The 19900-nt window shown below is 43.2% G+C and overlaps 1 protein-coding gene and 1 non-coding gene across 4 annotated transcripts in view; one reads left to right on the top strand and one right to left on the bottom strand.

Moving 5' to 3' along the window:
• NUP98 (nucleoporin 98 and 96 precursor) overlaps positions 1–19900 on the bottom strand; it is a 126869-nt gene that overhangs the window by 1447 nt on the left and 105522 nt on the right. For all 3 annotated transcript variants that reach the window (XM_008019963.3, XM_008019966.3, XM_008019965.3), the window contains exons 28-32: positions 18006–18148; positions 11008–11229; positions 7656–7897; positions 3394–3548; positions 43–154 (exon numbers count right to left, since the gene is read on the bottom strand). In XM_008019963.3, coding sequence (XP_008018154.3) covers positions 43–154; positions 3394–3548; positions 7656–7897; positions 11008–11229; positions 18006–18148 — 874 coding nt within the window. The remainder of the gene's footprint in view (positions 1–42; positions 155–3393; positions 3549–7655; positions 7898–11007; positions 11230–18005; positions 18149–19900) is intronic.
• Positions 18693–18795, top strand: LOC119626651 (small nucleolar RNA U13). The gene has a single exon (XR_005242809.2). It is a non-coding gene; the product is annotated as a small nucleolar RNA U13 (small nucleolar RNA).

Here is a 19900-nt window from a genome sequence, read left to right as displayed (position 1 = left end):
GGAAGCAAGAAGGCAGAAAAAGTGAGGAGATTAGAGGCTTACCTGACTGAGCTAGGCGATCTTTAGCATTGTAACACTGAATCTGCTCTATGCGACTGCACAGTGAAGTCACTTTGATGTGTAACTGCTCCAGGTCATAACCTGAGCAATCCACCTACAAAGAAGCAGAGAAGTCAATTAATCCAAGGGGAGTTCCTATCACTCAATACCACCTATAGACTCTATACAAAACCTTGAAACAACAGTGAGGTGAGGGAGGGGAAAATCCAAGATAACACAGGGTCAAGCCACCACCATCTAGTGGAGGACAAGGCACTAATTATGCAGTAATAGACAAGAGGAAGGTAACACAGTGTACACAGCCTTGGACTAGGAAAGTTTTGAGATCCCGAACAATACAGCAAGCTTTAATAATACAGCACCAAAAATCAAGATAAACTGGGTTCAGAGAGATGGTATGACTTCTTAAGAGCACACAGGAAGTAAAAAATGCAGCCTGAACCAACATTTAATTTAGGTCCCCTGACTCCAAGTTTATAGCCTTTTCTAAAACACCAAAAAAGCTGGGTGCAGGCGGCAGGAGGATCAAGAGCAAGACAAATTATTTGCTCTCATGAAACTGACAGAAACTAAATAAGAAAACATGAAACAGTAATACATCCTGAAAAATCACAAGCCATGGAGATAATTTAAACAGGTGGATATTGCAGAGAGAAACTGGATAGCTACTTGAGACTGGAGGACCAAGAGAGGCTTCTTCAAGGAGGTCATATTTAAGTCGAGACCTGAATTACAAGGAGAGAGCTCAGCTTTCCAGGCAAAGAGAAGACAGCTAAAACTCCCATAGGTGAGAATTCAAAGGAGATTTACATGGTGACATGTGGGGTAAGGGGGAAAAGCAGAACAAGCCAATACTAGAGAAGTTTTATGTAACACAGGCTTTTTTTTTTTTTTTTTAAAAGGGGGGTCTCGCCATGTTGCTCAGGCTGGTCTCAAGCAACCCTCCTGCCTCAGCCTCCCAAAGTGCTAGGATTACAGTCATGCACCACCACATCCAGCTATGTGCTGGCACATTGATAGTTCTCTTTGCTTAACCCCTATACTTATGAAGTTACAGTAACTGCTGCTTTACTTGTATATATCTCCCCCACGAAATCATTATTTTGGTAAGGGCAGAACACATATTGTTTACTTTTATATTCCCCAAACCCACTACAGTGCTTGGCACACAGTGAGTTCTCCATAATAGGTTGTGTGAATAAATTACTCAATATTCAATGAGAAAGTGGTTTCTTCAAGTGATTATTTAGAAATGATGCCCTTGATTCATATGAAAAGTACAGCAAACATTGAACTATGCCTATTATGTGTCAGGTGCTGTACTAGGAGTTGGAACTTTGATGAGGATAATAATAGGTAACAATTATTAAGCATTTAGTAGAGGCTAAGGTCAGGAGTTTGAGACCAGACTGGCCAACATGGTGAAACCCCGTCTCTACTAAAAAAAAAAAAAAAAAAAAAGGCTGGGCATAGTGGCACACGCCTGTAGCCTGTAATCCCAGCTACTGGGGAGGCTGAGGCAGAACTGTTTGAAGCTGGGAGATGGACGATGCAGTGAGCTGAGATTGTGCCACTGTCCTCCAGCCTGGGTGACAGAGCAAAACTCTGCCTCAAAAAACAACAACAAAAAAGCATTTAGTACATGAAAGGTACTATGTTAAACACTTTATGTAGATTTGGTTTAATCTTTGTGAAAATCTGTCAGATATGAGCTGTAATTTGTACTACTGTCTACCCCACTCACCTTTCTCTTTCAGATGGAGACAAAGGAAGTAGTTAACTTGTTCAAGATTACATAGCCAGTGAATTTGGAAGCCACAAATCGAATCTATGAGTCTGATTCCAGAACTTGAGCTGTTAACCTCTATACTCTATTGCCTGTAACCTTAAAAGACCTTCCCAAAAGGGGCTTATAGCAACCTTGAAATATGAATAAGTAAATACAACATGGTCTGACAGGTGCACTAGTAGAATAATGTACTAAGTATCCTGGTAGTAAGAAAGTGCAATTAATTATCTCTGGGGGAAAAGCAGGGAGAAGTAGGGGTAACAGCAATCTAGATCTTAAAGGATGAGTTTCAGTGTGCTAGGTAAAGTGTGGAACATAATATGGTTTGTCAGAAACACCAGAAGTAATTTAGTGTGAGCACAGCAGGCCAGCAAGGCTGGAATGTGGAATAAGATTGGTAGGAGTAAGGCAAGAAAGGTAAAAGCCTCTAAAAGGACTTGAATCCTGTATTTATTATAATGAGTTTGGTTTCTGCACCATAAACAAGCAGTGGAGACTCATTTTACAACTACAAAGACTGACCTTAAGGCTGGGTGCAGTAGCTCATGCCTGTAATCCCAGCACCTTGGGAGGCCAAGGTGGGCCGATCACTTGAGGCCAGGAATTTAAGACCAGCCTGGCCAATGTGGTGAAACACCATCTCTACTAAAAATATAAAAATTATCTGGGTGTGGTGACACACACCCTATAGTCCTAGCTATTTGGGAGGCTGAGGCATGAACATCACTTGAGACCGGGAGGCAGACATTGCAGTGAGCCACGATCACACCACTGCACTCCAGCCTGGATGACAGAGCAAGACTCTGTTAAAAAAAAAAAAGAGTGACCCAAGACATTTTAATGAAGACTTTAAAAACCATATTTGCAATTTTTTTTTTTTTTTTTTTGAGACAGAGTCCCACTCTGTCGTCCAGGCTGCAGTGCAGTGGCTGGATCTCGGCTCACTGCAAGCTCCGCCTCCCGGGTTTACGCCATTCTCCTGCTTCAGCCTCCTGAGTAGCTGGGACTACAGGTGCCCGCCACCTCGCCCGGCTAGTTTTTTTGTATTTTTTAGTAGAGACGGGGTTTCACTGTGTTAGCCAGGATGGTCTCGATCTCCTGACCTCGTGATCTGCCCGTCTTGGCCTCCCAAAGTGCTGGGATTACAGGCTTGAGCCACCGCGCCCGGTCCGTATTTGCAATTTTAAAACATGCCAAATGATGTGTGAAACAGCAATCCTCACCAAATCTCCATTCTTACTTTATCTTTCATCTTTGGGCTTCTCACTCAAACTAGAGCTGAACAAGGGGAAGGGACTGTCTATGGACAAGTCTCAGGAATGTCTATTGCACACACTAGTTGGTAATCAACATAAAGAAGTGTTTTTAAGTTTCGAAACAGCTCTCAAACGGTTATATCAAATGAGCCTCAGCAAGATGCCTGCTTTGACAGTGCTATCTCTGTCAATGTGTTCTCAAGTGTATACTAAAGCCTTGTGAGGTCTCTAAAGATTTAAGGGCCTGAGAAAAGGAAAATCAGACAGCAGTTTGAGGATCTCAGGTACCTGCTGTATATGGTGGAGCATTTCAATTACTCTAATATAGTCCAGGTAAACAAGCCCAGATGTTTCCCAATCCTGAATTAGGCTGCTGCGCTCTGGAGGTGCCAGGTCTTCCAAGAACCCCTTCAGGTAGTCATAGTTCTCATTAATGATGGCATCTGAAGAAACAAAATATTAAGCACAACGTCTGCACAAGTGCATAGTTTCCAAAAGTACAGAAGACATGGCAGGAAAACATAAAGGAAGGAGAAATAACGTTGGCTGGACTTCAGAATTAAAAGCAGGCATACCTCAGAGATACTGTGGGTTCCATTTCAGACCACCACAATAAAGCAAGTATCACAATAAAATCACAAATTTTTTGGTTTTCCAGTGCATATAAAAGTTATGTTTACACTATACTATTGTCACTTAATTGTGCAACAGCATTATGTCTAAAAAACCAATATACATACCTTAATTTAAAAATATTTTATTGCTAAAAATGTTAATCACTTGAGCCTTCAGCAAGTCATCTTTCTGCTGGTGGAGGGTGCTTCCTTGATGCTGATGGCTGCTGAATGATCAGGGTGTTGGCTGCTGAAGGTTGGAATGGCTATGCTAATTTCTTAAAATAAGATAACTGAAGTCACTTCTCTCGAACCCAGCTGCTGCTTCATCAACTAAGCTTAAGTAATATTACAAATCCTTTGCTGGCATTTCAACAATTTTCACAGTATCTTCACTAGGAGTAGATTCCATCTCAAGAAACCACTTTGTTTGTCTACAAAGCAAACTCCTCATGAGTGACACCAGTTCAGTCACATCTTAATGCTCCATTTCTAATTCTAGTTATCCTGCTGTTTCCATCACATCTGCAGGTACTTCCCCCACTAAAGTCTTGAACCCTTCAAACTCATCCATGAGCGCTGGATTCAATGTCTTCCATACTCCTGTTATTTAATGTTGATATTGTGATCTCCTTCCACGAATCACAAATGTTTTTTATGTTTTTTAGTTGCGGTCTCGCTCTCTCACTCAGGCTGGAGTACTGTAGCGCGATCTTGGCTCACTGCAACCTCTGCCTCACAGGCTCAAGTGATCCTCCCTCCCACCTCAGCCTCCCGAACAGCTGGGACCACAGGTATGTGCCACCAGGCCCGGATGATTTTTTCTATTTTTGGTGCAGATGGGGTTCCACCATGTTGCCCAACTTGATCTCGAACTACTGAGCTCAAGAGATCCGCTCATCTTGACCCCACCAAGTGCTGGAATTACAGGTGTGAGCCACCATACCTGGCCCCAAATGTTCTTTTTTTTTTTTTCTTCTTTTCTTTTCTTTAAGACAGGATCTCCCTGTCACCCAGGCTGGAGTACAGTGGTGTGATCATGGCTCACTGCAGCCTCAACCTCCTTGGCTCAAGCAGTACTCCTGCCTCAGTAGCTGAAATTACAGGCATATAACACCATGCCTGGCCAATCACAAATGTTCCTCTCCCACCATCCGCCCCAGAGAGGGTCTCACGGTGTTGTCCAGGCAGGAGTGCACTGGCATGGTCATGGCTCACTGCAGACTCAACCTCCCTAGGCTCAGGTGATCCTCCAATCTCAGCCTCTCAAACAGCTGGGAATATAGGCACACACCACCATGCTCAGCTAATTTTTATATTTTTTGTAGAGATTGGGTTTCACTACGTTGCCCAGGCTGGTCTCGAACTCCTGGAGCTCAAGCAATCTGCCTGCCTTTGCCTCCCAAAGTGCAGGGATTACAGGTATGAGGCACCATACCTGACCCACAAATACATCTACAATGGTGAATCCTTTCCAGAAGGTTTTCATTTACTTTCCCAGATCCATCAGAGGAATCACTATCTACATGGCAGCTATAGTCTTATGAAATGTATTTCTCAAATATAAGGCTTGAAAGTTGAATTACTCCTTGGCCCATGAGTTGCAGAGTAGATGTGTTAGCAGGCATGAAAACAACATTAATCCTCCTTATACATCTCCATCAGAGCTCTTGGCTGAGTAAGTACATCATCAATGAGCAGTAATATTTTGAAAGAAATATTTTTCTCTTTCTGAGCACGTTTCAACAATGGGCTTAAAGTATTCAGTAAACTGAGCTATAAATAGATTTGCTGGCCAGGCGCAGTGGCTCACACCTGTAATCCCAGCACTTTGGGAGGCTGAGGCGGGTGGATCACGAGGTCAGGAGATCGAGACCATCCTGGCTAGCATGGTGAAACCCCGTCTCTACTAAAAATACAAAAAAAATTAGCCGGGCGTGGTGGTGGGCGCCTGTGGTCCCAGTTACTAGGGAGGCTGAGGCAGGAGAATGGCGTGAACCCAGGAGGCGGAGCTTGCAGTGAGCCGAGATTGTACCACTGCACTCCAGCCTGGGTGACTGAGCAAGACTCCGTCTCAAGAAAAAAAACAAAACAAAACACACACACACACACACAAAAACAGATGTGCTGTCATCCAGGCTTTGTTTTTCCATTTATAGAGCACAGGCAGAGTAGATTCAGCACAATTCTTAAAAGCCCTAGGATTTTTAGAATGGTAAATGAGCACTGGCTTCTACTTAACATCACCAGCTGAATTAGCCCTAAAGAGAGAGTTAACTTGTCCTTTGAAGCTTTGAAGCCAGGCATTGACTTCTCTTCTCTAGCTATGAAAATCCTTGGTGGCATCTTCTTACAATAGATGGCAGTTTCATCTACACTGAAAATCTGTTGTTTAGTGTAGCCATCTTCATCAATGATCTTAGCTAGATCTTCTGGATAATTTGCTCTCCATCAGCACTTGCTGCTTCACCTTGTACTTTAATACAATGGAAAGACAGCTTCTTTCCTTAAATTCCATGAAGCAACTTCTGCTAGCTTCAAACTTTTCTTCTGCAGCTTCCTCACCTCTCTCAGCCTTCACAGAACTGAAGGGAGATTAGGCTTTTGCTTAAGGGAATGTTGGGGCTGGTTGCATCTATCCAGATCACAAAAACTTTCTCCACATCAGCCAGAAAGCTGTTTCACTTTCATATCATTTGTGTGTTCACTGGAGTACACTTTGAATTTTGTTTAAGAACTTTCCTTTAACACAACTTGGCTGTTTGGCAAAGAGGCTTATCTTTTGGCCTATCTTGGCTTTCAATATGCTTCTCGCTTCAAGTTTTTGTTTAAAGTTAGAGTTGTGCCACTCTTCCTTTCATTTGAACATTTAGAGGCCATTGTAGTAACTGGCCTAATTTCACTATTGTTGGGTCTTAGGAAATAGGAAGGCCCAAACAGAGGGAAAGACATGGGGATGGCCAGTTGATGGAGCAGCCAGAAAATGCATATTCATCAACTGACCATCTTAAATGGAAGCAGTTGGTGGCAATGAAAACAAAACAGCAACATCAAAGACTGCTAATCACAGATCACCATAACAGATATAACAATGAAAAAGGGGCCGGGCGCGGTGGTTCACGCCTGTAATCCCAGCACTTTGGGAGGCTGAGGTGGGCAGATCATGAGGTCAGGAGATCGAGACCACCCTCGCTAACATAGTGAAACGCCGTCTCTACTAAAAATACAAAAAAATTAGCCGGACGTGGTGGCGGGCACCTGTAATCCCAGCTACTTGGGAGGCTGAGGCAGGAGAATTGCTTGAATCCGGGAAGCACAGGTTGCAATGAGCTGAGATCGTGCCACTTCACTCCAGCCTGGGCGACAGAGCAAGACTCTGTCTCAAAAAAAAAAAAAAAAAAAGAAAAAAAAAAAAAGAAAAAGTCTGAAACAATGTGAGAACCACCAAAATGTGAAACAGAGCTAGACATGAAGCAAGCATATGTTGGAAAAATGGTGCTAATATACTTGCTCTGTGCAGAGTTTTCCAAACCTTTAATTTGTAAAAAATGTAGTATCCGCAAAGTACAACAAAATGAGGTATGCCTGTATTCTGAAATTCTCCAACGGAAAATGTGAAGAATTTCTAGTTTCAGGTCCTTAAGAAGATTTCCAGTGTTGCTGGAGAAAATTCTCATAAGTAAACAAAGAGCTTAATAATATTAGCACACATCAAGGGTATTTCTGGGAAATGATAACAGTATTGCTATCTACTCCTGCTCCTCTAGCGCCTTATCCTGGCTAAGCCTCTTCTGCAGAGAGCTTTTGCAAAGTGTGATTTGATTCAAGATGGCCATGTCCTATGTTGAGTCTTATTTCCAGTCTTACCCCATTATGGAGGTTCAGAGGCTGGTAGAATTTGAGGTGATTCCAGGAGATGTGGGACCCAGCACTCACCAGAAGCTAAGTGTCGGATGATGAGCTTGTGGCAGCGGTTCCAGTGCCCAGCCTTAAATAAACAGAGGGCCTCTAAGTGCTTGTCAGATTCCATGTGTGCTCGTACAGCTTTGGCCTCGTGAATCCATTCGGCAGGTACACAGAGCTTCTGGGTAAGGAAAGTCTCTTTAGCCCAAGATTCAGGGGTCTCCAAAAGCTGGCAGTGCCGGGTAAGCAGCTCTCGAACAGCCTTCTCACGTACGCTACAGGGAGAGATAAGCTAGAATAAATCCCATCCTCATTCATGGAGAAGGCTGCCCCAGGCAGCTTAGAGTGGACCTTGGGGCAGTCTCTTCAACTGCAGGTCTTTTTTTTTTTTGATGGAGTTTCACTCTTGTTGCCTAGGCTGGAGTGCGACGGCTGATCTTGGCTCACCGCAAATTCTGCCTCCCAGGTTCAAGTGATTCTCCTGCCTCAGCCTCCAAAGTAGCTGGGACTACAGGCATGTGACACCACACTTGGTTAATTTTGTATTTTCAGTAGAGGCAGGGTTTCTCCATGTTGGTCAGGCTGATCTGGAACTCCCAACCTCAGGTGATCCCAAAGTGCTAGGATTACAGGCGTAAGCCACCACACCTGGCCTAAACTATGGGTGTTGGTCACTTTAAGCTTCACTAAAAAAATCAAAAGTGATCACACAATATTAATTTTTAAAAATAACAGCATTGGCCAGGCACGGTACCTCACGTCTGTAATCCCCACACTTTGGGAGGTCGAGGTGGGTGGATCACATGAGGTCAGGAGTTCAAGACCAGCCTGGCCAACATGGTGAAATCCTGTCTCTGATTTAAAAAAAAAAAAAAAAAAAAAATTAGCTAGGCATGATGGTGGGCGTCTGTAATCCCAACTACTCGGGAAGCTAAGGCAGGAGAATCGCTTGAACCAGGGAGGCAGAGGTTGCAGTGAGCCGAGATCTCGCCATTGCACTGCAGCCTGGATGACAAAAGCGAAACTTCGTCTCAAAAACAAACAAACAAAAGACACAGCATTAATTTTTAAAAATAAAGTATTTTCATGTTCAAAAAATTGGGGCTCGGCCGGGTGCACTGGCTCATGCCTGGGTGAGAAAAATAAAAAATAAAAAATAAAAAAATCCAAATCTAGGGGTGGCTTCCCACTCCCCGGAAAATGCTTCCCCCAACTGGGATTTCCTATTTCCCATCTAGTAACAACATTTCCTTGCCACTACCTAGAAGATCTAGACTAGGACTAGAATGGGAGAATTATGTTCCATAGAGCAATCCTCTTAAGTTAGTTCCCAAACTTCTCCCCTCCCTTTCTCCCACATGGTCAGTACAAGCATACAAAAGTAGCTTTAAAAGATAATGTCTCTCCTAGGTCTTTGTTTCTTCTCTCAAGCTGTCAGCCTTCCTAATTCATTCTTTCTCTACCTCTACATCAAAGCCCCTTTAAGGAGAGTCCTTTTATATCTGGGCCAAATAACTAGTCATTTAATTTCAGATCAAAACTATTCTCCTCATTGTGAACTCTCTTCTGAATTCCTAGGCTTTTCAATGACTTCCACTGTCATCACAACTGCCTCCTTTTTTACATTCGTTTTCAGGAAACAAAATCTGCTTCTTCACAGTCAACTCTGAAACATTAGTCATCCTATCAGCCAGTCTTTTACCATGTGAAATCCTTTATGACTGTGTTTAAATAAACTTAAAAAAATAGCCTGGGGTCATTTCATTGCCTGTTAAGGGGGAAGAAGAAAGAGAAATTGCTTAATGAGAAGACTATCCCAGATGCTTTATACTTTTACTCTTTTAATTTCACAATCACGTTTAAATAGAAACTAATGTTATGCTTCTACAGGCCAAAAAAAAAAAAAAAAAAAAAACGGGGGGGCTTAGAGAGTTAGAGACTATGTTTATCCCAAGTCAAAAGTCAGCTTTACCCTACGTCAAAGTAAGTACGTGGTAGATCTAGAATTTATACCCAATTTCCCTCCACACCACGCAACACAATAGTGTAGCATAGTGATAAGAGTACAGACTCTGGATGAAAGTTGGAAACCTCACTCTGCCATTTACTAGCTGTGTGACCTTGGACAAAAGTTAAGCTCTGTGCCTTGGGTTACTGATCTGTAAAACAGAGATAATAGGAGTGTCTATCTTATAGGTCATAATGAACATAAAACAGTTAATATATATGGTGTAGAATATAAACGTGTAAAAGCACTTCAAGTACTACATAAATGTTCATTTTTTGTAATTACTATAATACCATACTGCTGTCATTAACAAAAATCTCCAGACTTATCTTGTTCAAACTGTAGTGAAGAGGCACTTCTCCAGTTTTTTTTAAGGACAGAGAACCGGCCGGGCGCGGTGGCTCACGCCTGTAATCCCAGCACTTTGGGAGGCCGAGGCAGGCGGATCACAAGGTCAGGAGATCGAGACCACGGTGAAACCCCGTCTCTATTAAAAATACAAAAAATTAGCCGGGCGCGGTGGCGGGCGCCTGTAGTCCCAGCTACTCGGGAGGCTGAGGCAGGAGAATGGCGTGAACCCGGGGAGGCGGAGCTTGCAGTGAGCCGAGATCGCGCCACTGCACTCCAGCCTGGGCGACAGCGCGAGACTCCGTCTCAAAAAAAAAAAAAAAGGACAGAGAACCAAAACATATATACCTACGCACAAGACTGTGTTAATAAACACAACACTATCAAGCTTAAGGGGTAGGTTGGTGACAAGGGATGACCAGAGAAAAAGCAAGCCAGTGGATGGAGAAAAAGCAGGGACCTTTTTGCTAACCCATTACATCACTGCCATGGAGTCACTGAGGCAGCTCAGCCAACACTATTTCTGTGTAATTCCTAAAAATGCCACATTCACCTGAATCTGGGATTCAGAAAAGAGTCCACAATGAGGAGAATAGTTCTGATCTGAAATTAAATGACTAGTTCTTTGACCCAGGCATAATGCTATTGTTCCATCTGGGCATATCCTCTCATTTCCACTTCATTATTTCCTATTCCAATTTTACAGGTTCTTTGACTCTTACCTCTAGAAAGAATTTCTCTGATCAATGCAGTTCACAGAGATCTTTTTTTCTCAGTCTGCTGAGAGACTTTGTGATAAATATTACAATCTGGCACTTAATCAAAGGAAGTCTCAGTTTTAACTGGTTTACATGAATAAAGAAACAGTCTGGGCTAAGGGTTTAACTATCTTGAGGTTTATCACAATGCTAGATCTAACACACATTCTACACAATTACTTGCTAAACTGAACCGTAAAAGACTGTGATTCCTTTGGAATTACCCTGTAGTGCTAGATGTACCCAGTGGGTTCAATGGCTTCTCACTCACCATGAGTTGTCAATGTGCAGGAGGACAAAGATGGCCCACTCCCAGAGTCCCTCACTTTCCAGCTGGCCAGCATAACTGGCCTGTAGCACACCTTCACACTGCGCTGAGAGATGGGTGTAGTTAAGAGCCCTCAGCACTTCCCACAAGTGCCAGCTTAGGCGGTAGTCCAAAGGATCTGCTGTTATGCTTCGAGGCTCCAGCAGCTGGTTGAGATCATAATGTCTGCAAAGAATGTGTTGAGAGTCAAAATACACAGCCAGGAGACGGCCTGTATTGATATGTCAACTGTTCTGCTTATGTCTAAGACAATAAAAGAATCTGAGGGTAAAAAGCATTATAGGCCTTCTCTCCCTCCAAGCCTATGTTTTATCAATCTATCTCTGGGTTCAGCCAGACTTTAAATCCTACAAAGAAACAAGGCACCTTCTCTTCTAAGGCTGTGTGATCTAACAGGTTTGCTGGTAATGTTTTGGCATATGCATTTTACCATCCTGATACAGGGAGTCTTCACAGTACTCACCCTTCCATTCCTTCATTATAATGTCATTACCTTTTTTTTTTTTTTTTTGAGATGGAGTCTTGCTCTGTTGCCCAGGCTGGAGTGCAGGGGCATGATCTCTGCTCACTGCAAGCTCTGCCTCCTGGGTTCATGCCATTCTCCTGCCTCAGCCTCCCGAGTAGCTGGGACTACAGGCACCTGCCACCATGCCTGGCTAATTTTTTTATATTTTAATAGAGACTGGGTTTCACCGTGTTAGCCAGGATGGTTTCTATCTCCTGACCTCGTGATCCACCTGCCTCAGCCTCCCAAAGTGCTGGGATTACAGGTGTTGAGACACCGCGCTCGGCCTCTACTTTTCTTAACCATGTAAAAAATATAACTACTTATTATCTTTCAGATTGCTGTATAATCTGAAGTTATTGGATGCTAATTTTCCTGTTTGAACAGCTAATTAGTCTTCACAATAATTATTTCCTTCTAGAGCTAGTATTTTTTACCTTTTTTTTTGTGGCTTCAGTAGATACTATTTTTTATATAGCAGTCCAGGTGCCCTGGGTTTTCAAAGTGTCCTGCAGATAATTTTGTATTTTTCTTCTGCTGGGAGCCCAGGGATTTCAATGGTCCCAAACCAGTTGATATAAAAAGTTATTAGCTTGCAATTCACATATGTAGTTTATACTACTATTAATTCACATACTAGCTTGCAATTCACATATGTAGTTTATACTACCAGGATCTTTAGATCTTTAGATCCCACACCTGAAAGTTTTACAGATCTGAGGATTGGAGTACAAAGCAGTAAACTAACTGAGATCACCCAAGATCTCAGACATCTTACAACTGCCTTACACCTCCCTATGTAATGAGTAAAGGTTTCCCACACCAGTGCTATTGAACAAAACATTGTGCCTTGACCAATTTGAAAGCCACTAGCTACCTGTGGCTAGTAAATATTTAAAATGTAGCAACAGGACCGGGCGTGGTGGCTCACACCTGTAAACCCAGCACTTCAGGAACCCGAGGCAGGTGGATCACCTAAGGTCAGGAGCTTGAGACCAGCATGGCCTATATGGTGAAACACCATCTCTACTAAAAATACAAAAATTAGCTGGGCATGGTGACAGGCACCTACAATCCCAGCTACTAGGGAGGCTGAGGCAGGAGAATCGCTTGAACCCAGGAGGCAGAGGTTGCAGTGAGCCAAGATCATGCCACTGCACTCCAGTCTAGGTGACTAGAGGAAAACTCTGTCTAAAAAAAACTAAGACCTGGCCCAGTGGCTCACCTGAGGGCAGGAGTTTGAGACCAGCCTGGCCAACATGGTGAAACCCCATCTTTACCAAGATGTAGCTACAGTCAATGAGTAAATAAATTTTAAATTTTATTTAAATTAATTGGCTGGGCTGGGCGCGCGCGAGGTGGCTCACGTCTGTAATCCCAGCACTGTTACTACAGTGTTTTCACCATTAAAATTTATGATCTTGGTCTTTCCTTCTTGCCTTTGTACAGGGCCAAAAGAGAGGCATTGGCCACTTTGACAACCTTAAAGCAGACTCCAGGAATATCACCAACAGCATGACCTTTTCAACCAAATCCAGCAATTCTGGAAAATTTTTGAAAGAGAAGGTGCAAATTTTATCTAAAGGTTTTAGTCATACTAATTATACATTTCAAGAGACCGAGAATACATTTACTATCCCATTCTGGCTTTGGTTTCTCTATCCATTTCTGATATTTTGAAGTATCCTTTTCTTTCTCTCTTTGACATATTTAAAACTGCACATATCTAGAGTACACAATTTTGATGAGCTTTAACATATGTAGGCCGGGCGCGGTGGCTCAAGCCTGTAATCCCAGCACTTTGGGAGGCTGAGATGGGCGGATCACGAGGTCAGGAGATCGAAACCATCCTGGCTAACACGGTGAAACCTCATCTCTACTAAAAAATACAAAAAATTAGCCGGGCGCAGTGGTGGGCGCCTGTAGTCCCAGCTACTTGGGAGGCTAAGGCAGGAGAATAGCGTAAACCGGGGAGGCGGAGCTTGCAGCGAGCTAAGATCCGGCCACTGCACTCCAGCCTGGGCGACAGAGCAAGACTTCGTCTCAAAAAAAAAAAAAAAAAAAAAAAAAAAAAAAAAAATACGTAGACACCTGTTAAGGCACCATCACAATCAAGAAAATAATCATAGCAGGGTGCAGTGGCTCACGCCTGTAATCCCAACACACTGGAGGGCTGAGGTGGGCGGATCACTTGAGGTCAGGAGTTCGAGACCAGCCTGGCCAAGATGGTGAAACTCTTGTCTCTACTAAAACTACAAAAATTGGTAGCGTATGCCTGTATTCCTGGCTACTTAGGAGGCTGAGGCACAAGAATTGCTTGAACCCAGGAAGCGGAGGTTGTGGTGAGGTGAGATCACACCACTGCACTCTGACAGAGTAAGACTCCATCTCAAAATAATAATAATAATAATAATAATAATAATAATAATGACTCAATTGTAACCTCAACCTCCTGGGCTCAAGCGATCCTCTCACTTCAGCCTCCTAAGTAGCTAGGACTACAAGTGCATGCCACCATGCCCACCCGATTTAAGAAATTTTTTTTCATAGAGATGGGGTCTCATTATATTGCCCAGGCTGGTCTTGAACTCCTGGGCTCAAGTGATCATCCCACTTCAGCCTCACAAACTGCTGGGATAATACAGGCATGACACACCATACCTGGCCTTTCTTATTACTGAATTTTCAGAGTTATTGATGTATTCTTGGATACAAGTTTTCTGTCAGATCTACAAATTGTAAGTATTTTCTCCCAATCAATGGTTTACCTTTTCATTCTCTTAATAGTCTTTCTATAAGAAGTAGTTTTGAAATTTTGTTGAAGTCCAATTTACCAATTTTTTTCTCTTATGAATTGTGTATTTAGTGTCCACCTAAGAAATCTTCTGCCTAACCTACAGTTGCAAAAATTTTCTGCTTTGTTTTCTTCTAGAAGGTTTACAGTTAAGTTGAAATTTAGGTTTGTAATCCATTATGAGCTGGATAAACAATAGAGATAACCAATGAAGCCAGAAGGTGGTTCTTTGAAAAGGTCAATATGATTGCTAAACTCTAGGTAGACCAACCAAGAAAGAAAGAGGACGCAATTATTGAATACAAATTACCAGTATCAAAAGGAAAGAGATGTTGTTAAAGATCCTACAGATATTTAAAATGGTTAACAAGGAAATGTTGTTAATAACTTGATGCTAATAAATTTTGTGACTTTAGGCCAGGTGTGGTGGCTCATGCCTGTAATCTCAAGCACTTTGGGAGGCCAAGGCGGGTGGATCACGAGGTCAGGAGATCGAGACCACCTTGGCTAACAAAACAAGGCTGGGTGCAGTGGCTCATGCCTGTAATAGACATTTTAGCAAAGATGTACAGACAGTAAATAAGCACATGACAAAGTGCTCAACATCATTAGACATTAGGGAAATGCAACTGAAACAATGAGAATTTCCAGTATGGGAAGATGAAAAAGTTCTGGAGAGAGTGGTGATGATTATATAACAACGTGAATGTACTTAATACCACTGAACGGTATGCTTAAAATGGTTAAAATAGTAAATTTTAGTTACATTTTACTACTAGATGATTAATATAGTTAAATACTGGCCAGGTGCAATGGCTCACACCTGTAATCCCAGCACTTTGGGAGGCTGAGGCGGGGGGATCACTTGAGGTCAGGAGTTCAAGACCAGCCTGGCCAACATGGCAAAATCCCGTTTCTACTAAAAATACAAAAATTAGCTGGGCTTTGTGGCGCATGCCTGTAACCCCAGCTACTCAGGAGGCTGAGGCAGGAGAATCGCTTGAACCTGGAAGGCAGAGGTTGCAGTGAGGCAAGATCGCGCCACTGCACTCTAGACTGGGCGACAGAGAGACTCTGTCTCAAAAAAAAAAAAAAAAAAAAAAAAAAATTATATATATATTTAAATACCGTGTATTAAAATAAATCACATTAAAGATTTGAAATGAGATGAGCTATCTGTGTGACTAGAGAAAAACAACCCCAAAAACCTTAAGTATTTCTAAGGTAATGTAAGAAGACATCTCTGCTGCATGCAGTGGCTGACACCTGTAATCCCAGTACTTTAGGAGGCCAGGGCAGGTGGATCGCTTGAGCCCAGGCGCTTGAGACCAGCCTGGGCGATGTGGCAAAATCTTGTCTCTACAAAAAATACAAGAATTAGCTGAGTATGGTAGTGCACTCCTGCAGCCCCCAGCTACTCGTGAGGCTGAGATGAGAGGATCACCTGAACCCGGGTGGTTGAGACTGCAGTGAGCCATGATCATTCCACTGCACACCAGCCTGGGTGACAGAGCAAAACCCTGTCTTAAAAACAAAACAAGGCTGGGTGCAGTGGCTCATGCCTGTAATCCCAGCACTTTGGGAGGCTGAGGCAGGCAGATCACAAGGTCAGGAGATCGAGACCATCTTGGCTAACACGGTGAAACCCTGTCTCTACTAAAAATACAAAAAAATTAGCTAGGCATGGGGGCGGGTGCCTCTAGTCCCAGCTACTCGGGAGGCTAAGGAAGGAGAATGGCGTGAACCCGGGAGGCGGAGCTTGTAGTGAGCTGAGATCGCACTACTGCATTCCAGCCTGGGCAACTGAGCAAGAATCCGTCTCAAAAAAACCCCCAAAAAACAAAAAACCAAACACCAACTCTGAGATAGTTCTAATTACATGGTTAGAAATAACAATAGCATGTGTTAATATATTATTGTCGGACACATAAACCACCCTGCATTTCTTTCTTTTTTGGAGACAGGGTCTTACTCCTATTGCCCAGGCTGGAGTACAGTGATGCAATCATGTCTCACTGCAGGTTTGACTTCCCATGCTCAGGTGATCCTCCCACCTCAGCCTCCTGAGTAGCTGGGACTACACACCACCACATGCTGTAAATTTTTTTTTTTTTTTTTAAGTAGAAACAGGGATTTGCCATATTGCCCAGGCTGGCCTAGAACTCCTAGGCTCAAATGATCTGCTGGCCTTGGCCTTCCAAAGTGTTGGGATTACAAGCATGAGCCACCATGCCTGGCCTGCGATTTTTTTTTTTTTGAGACAGAGTCTTGTTTCATCACCCAGGCTGGACTGTAGTGGCGCGATCTTGGCTCACTGCAACCTCCAACTCCCAGGTTCAAGTGATTCTCCTGCCTCAGCCTCCTAGGTAGCTGAGATTACAGGTGCCTACCACAACACCCGGCTAATTTTCATATTTTTAGTAGAGACAGGGTTTCACCATGTTGGCCAGGTTGGTCTCAGACTCCCTGACATCAAGTGATCCACCCGCCTCAGCCTCCCAAAGTGCTGGGATTACAGGCGTGAGCCACTGCGCCCGGCTGCCTGCATTTTTTTTTTTTTTTTTTTTTTTTTGAGACGGAGTCTCACTGTGTCGCCCAGGCTGGAGTGCAGTGGCGTGATCTCCACTCACTGCAAGCTCTGCCTCCCAGGTTCACACCATTCTCCTGCCTCAACCTCCAGAGTAGCTGGGACTACAGGTGCCCGCCACCACACCCAGATAATTTTTTTGTATTTTTAGTAAAGACAGGGTTTCACTGTGTCAGCCAGGATGGTCTCAATCTCCTGACCTCGTGATCCACCCACCTCGGCCTCCAAAAGTGCTGGGATTACAGGCATGAGCCTCTGCATCCGGCCACCTGCATTTTTTAATAAACATGTACACACAGATACACATATACACACACAAACCAAGATACCACATGTCCAATAAAATGGTAAAATTTAAGCAACTAATAATACCAAATTTTAAAGAGGATTTGGAACAACTAGAGATATTACACATTATCCGTGGGAATACAAAATGATACAATCACTTCTGGGTATGTTCACAGCAGATTTATCAATAATGGCCAAAAATAAGAAAACCTAACTGTCCATCAACAAATGAATAGATATATAAATCATGTACTCCCCTCCCCCCAAAAAAACCCCAAACTAACTTTTGATACATATAAACATGAAAAAAACCTCAAAATTATTATGCAGAATCAAAAAAACTAGGCACAAGAAACATACAGTATGATCTCCACATAAAATTCTAGACCAGCAAAACTAATTTATAGTAACAAAAAACTAGTCAGTAAGTATCTGACTGAATGCAAAGGGCACACAGTTGTTTTTCAATGGCAGTGGAAAAATCAGCTTAGCTGTGATGCTACTTACAATGCAATAATCACTATAAAACTTATCACACTGCATACTTTACTATATGTAAACTATACTCATTAAAGTTGATTAAAATAATTTTTAGACTTCTAATTCTAGTTGTAATGCTGTTTCCATTCAACTACTATAAGTCATATTTGGTAGTTTATATGGACTTACAGTAATTTGGGGGCATATAAAAGGGAAAGGACACAGCAAAGGACTCCCTTGGGGCTCATGGAGCACGCAAGTGACAATAAAGCCTGGCTCTGGTTTACCTGTCACTGTAGAGTTTTAGAAGGTGAAAGCAGACATCTCGAAGTTGTGCTTGTGAGTTTTGCTCCTCCGCTATCACACAGCCAGAACCCTCCAGATATGAAGGAAGTGGGGAGCAGGCGTATCTGTCGCTGTCAGAGGTATTCTGAAGGAATAATTTGATAAAACAATACATTAGCTCCTAATCAGTTTTACTAGATGCCATCATGTTTCTTTTTTTTTGAGATGGAGTCTCACTTTGTCACCCAGGCTGGAGTGCAGTGGGGCAATCTCGGCTCACTGCAACCTCCACTTCCCGGGTTCAAGCAATTCTTCTGCCTCCGCCTCCCGAGTAGCTGGGATTACAGCTGCACACCACCACACTTGGCTAAGTTTTGCATTTTTAGTAGAGACAGTTTTTGCCAAGTCGGCCAGGCTGGTCTGGAACTCCTGACCTCAGCTGATACACCTGCCTTGGCCTCCCAAAGTGCTAGGATTAGAGGTGTGAATGACCGCACCCACCCTAGATGCCATTATGTTTCAAATACTTAAGACACCTGTATTAAGCATGCATAGACAGCCATATGCAGTGGCTTGAGCCTATAATCCCAGCACTTTGAAAGTGGGAGGACTGCTTGAGCCAAGTAGTTCAAGACCTGCCAGGGCAACATAGCAAGACCTCATCTCTACAAATAAAAAAATAAAATTGTATTTTTTTGTAGTTCATAAGCATGATTGGGTGTTCATGCATGCATGTGTGAGATGTGCCACCCTCGAACCTTGTGATAACAATGGCATATTACCCATCTGACATAAAAAGATAACAAAATTTTTTTTTTTTTTTTAATTAGCCAGGTATGGTGGCATGCACCTGTAGTCCCAGCTACTCAGGAGGCTGAAGCAGGAGGGTCACCTGAGACTAGAGTCCAGGAGGTCAAGGCTGCAGTGAGCTGTAATTGCCCCACCGCACTTCACTCAAGTTTTGGGTGACAGAGTGAGATCCGATCTCGATTAAAAAAAAAAAAAAAAAAAAAGCTAGGCACAGTGGCTCACACCTGTAATCCTAGCACTTTAGGAGGCCGAGGCGGGCAGATCACGAGGTCAGGAGATCGAGACCATCCTGGCTAACATGGTGAAACCCCACCTCTACTAAAAATACAAAAAATTAGCCAGGCATAGTGGCACATGCCTGCAGTTCCAGTTACTCAGGAGGCTGAGGCAGGAGAATCACTTGAACCCGGGAGGCAGAGGTTGCAGTGAGCCGAGATCGTGCCATTGCACTCCAGCTTGGGCTACACAGCGAGACTACATCTCAAAAGAAAAGTCAATAGAGGCCGGGCGCGGTGGCTCAAGCCTGTAATCCCAGCACTTTGGGAGGCCGAGACGGGTGGATCACGAGGTCAGGAGATCGAGACCATCCTGGCTGACACGGTGAAACCCCGTCTCTACTAAGAAATACAAAAAACTAGCCGGGCGAGGTAGCGGGCGCCTGTAGTCCCAGCTACTTGGGAGGCTGAGGCCGGAGAATGGCGTGAACCCAGGAGGCGGAGCTTGCAGTGAGCTGAGATCCGGCCACTGCACTCCAGCCTGGGCTACAGAGCAAGACTCCGTCTCAAAAAAAAAAAAAAAAAAAAAAAAAGAAAAGTGAATAGACAACCCAAAGTATCTATCAGGGAGTTTAAACATTTTTTGGTCAATGATGGATTTCATTTGTCTTCGATGGACTGGTAAAGATTTCAAATAGCTATCACTAACCCCCCATACTTATCTTGCCACAATTCTTAAGATACTCAAGTTTCTTTAGTGTTCTCTTACTCCTGACAAGTAATTCTGAGAGAACAATATGAAAGACAAGCATGAAATATGAACAGTAAGATAATTCAAGAACTGATGTTAAAAGTAACAATACTTTTAACCT

Source organism: Chlorocebus sabaeus, chromosome 1 (genome assembly GCF_047675955.1).
Source record: "Chlorocebus sabaeus isolate Y175 chromosome 1, mChlSab1.0.hap1, whole genome shotgun sequence".
Classification (NCBI taxonomy): Eukaryota; Metazoa; Chordata; class Mammalia; order Primates; family Cercopithecidae; genus Chlorocebus; species Chlorocebus sabaeus.
Note: the sequence above shows the minus strand (reverse complement) of the source record. Positions and strands in the feature narration are given on the sequence as shown.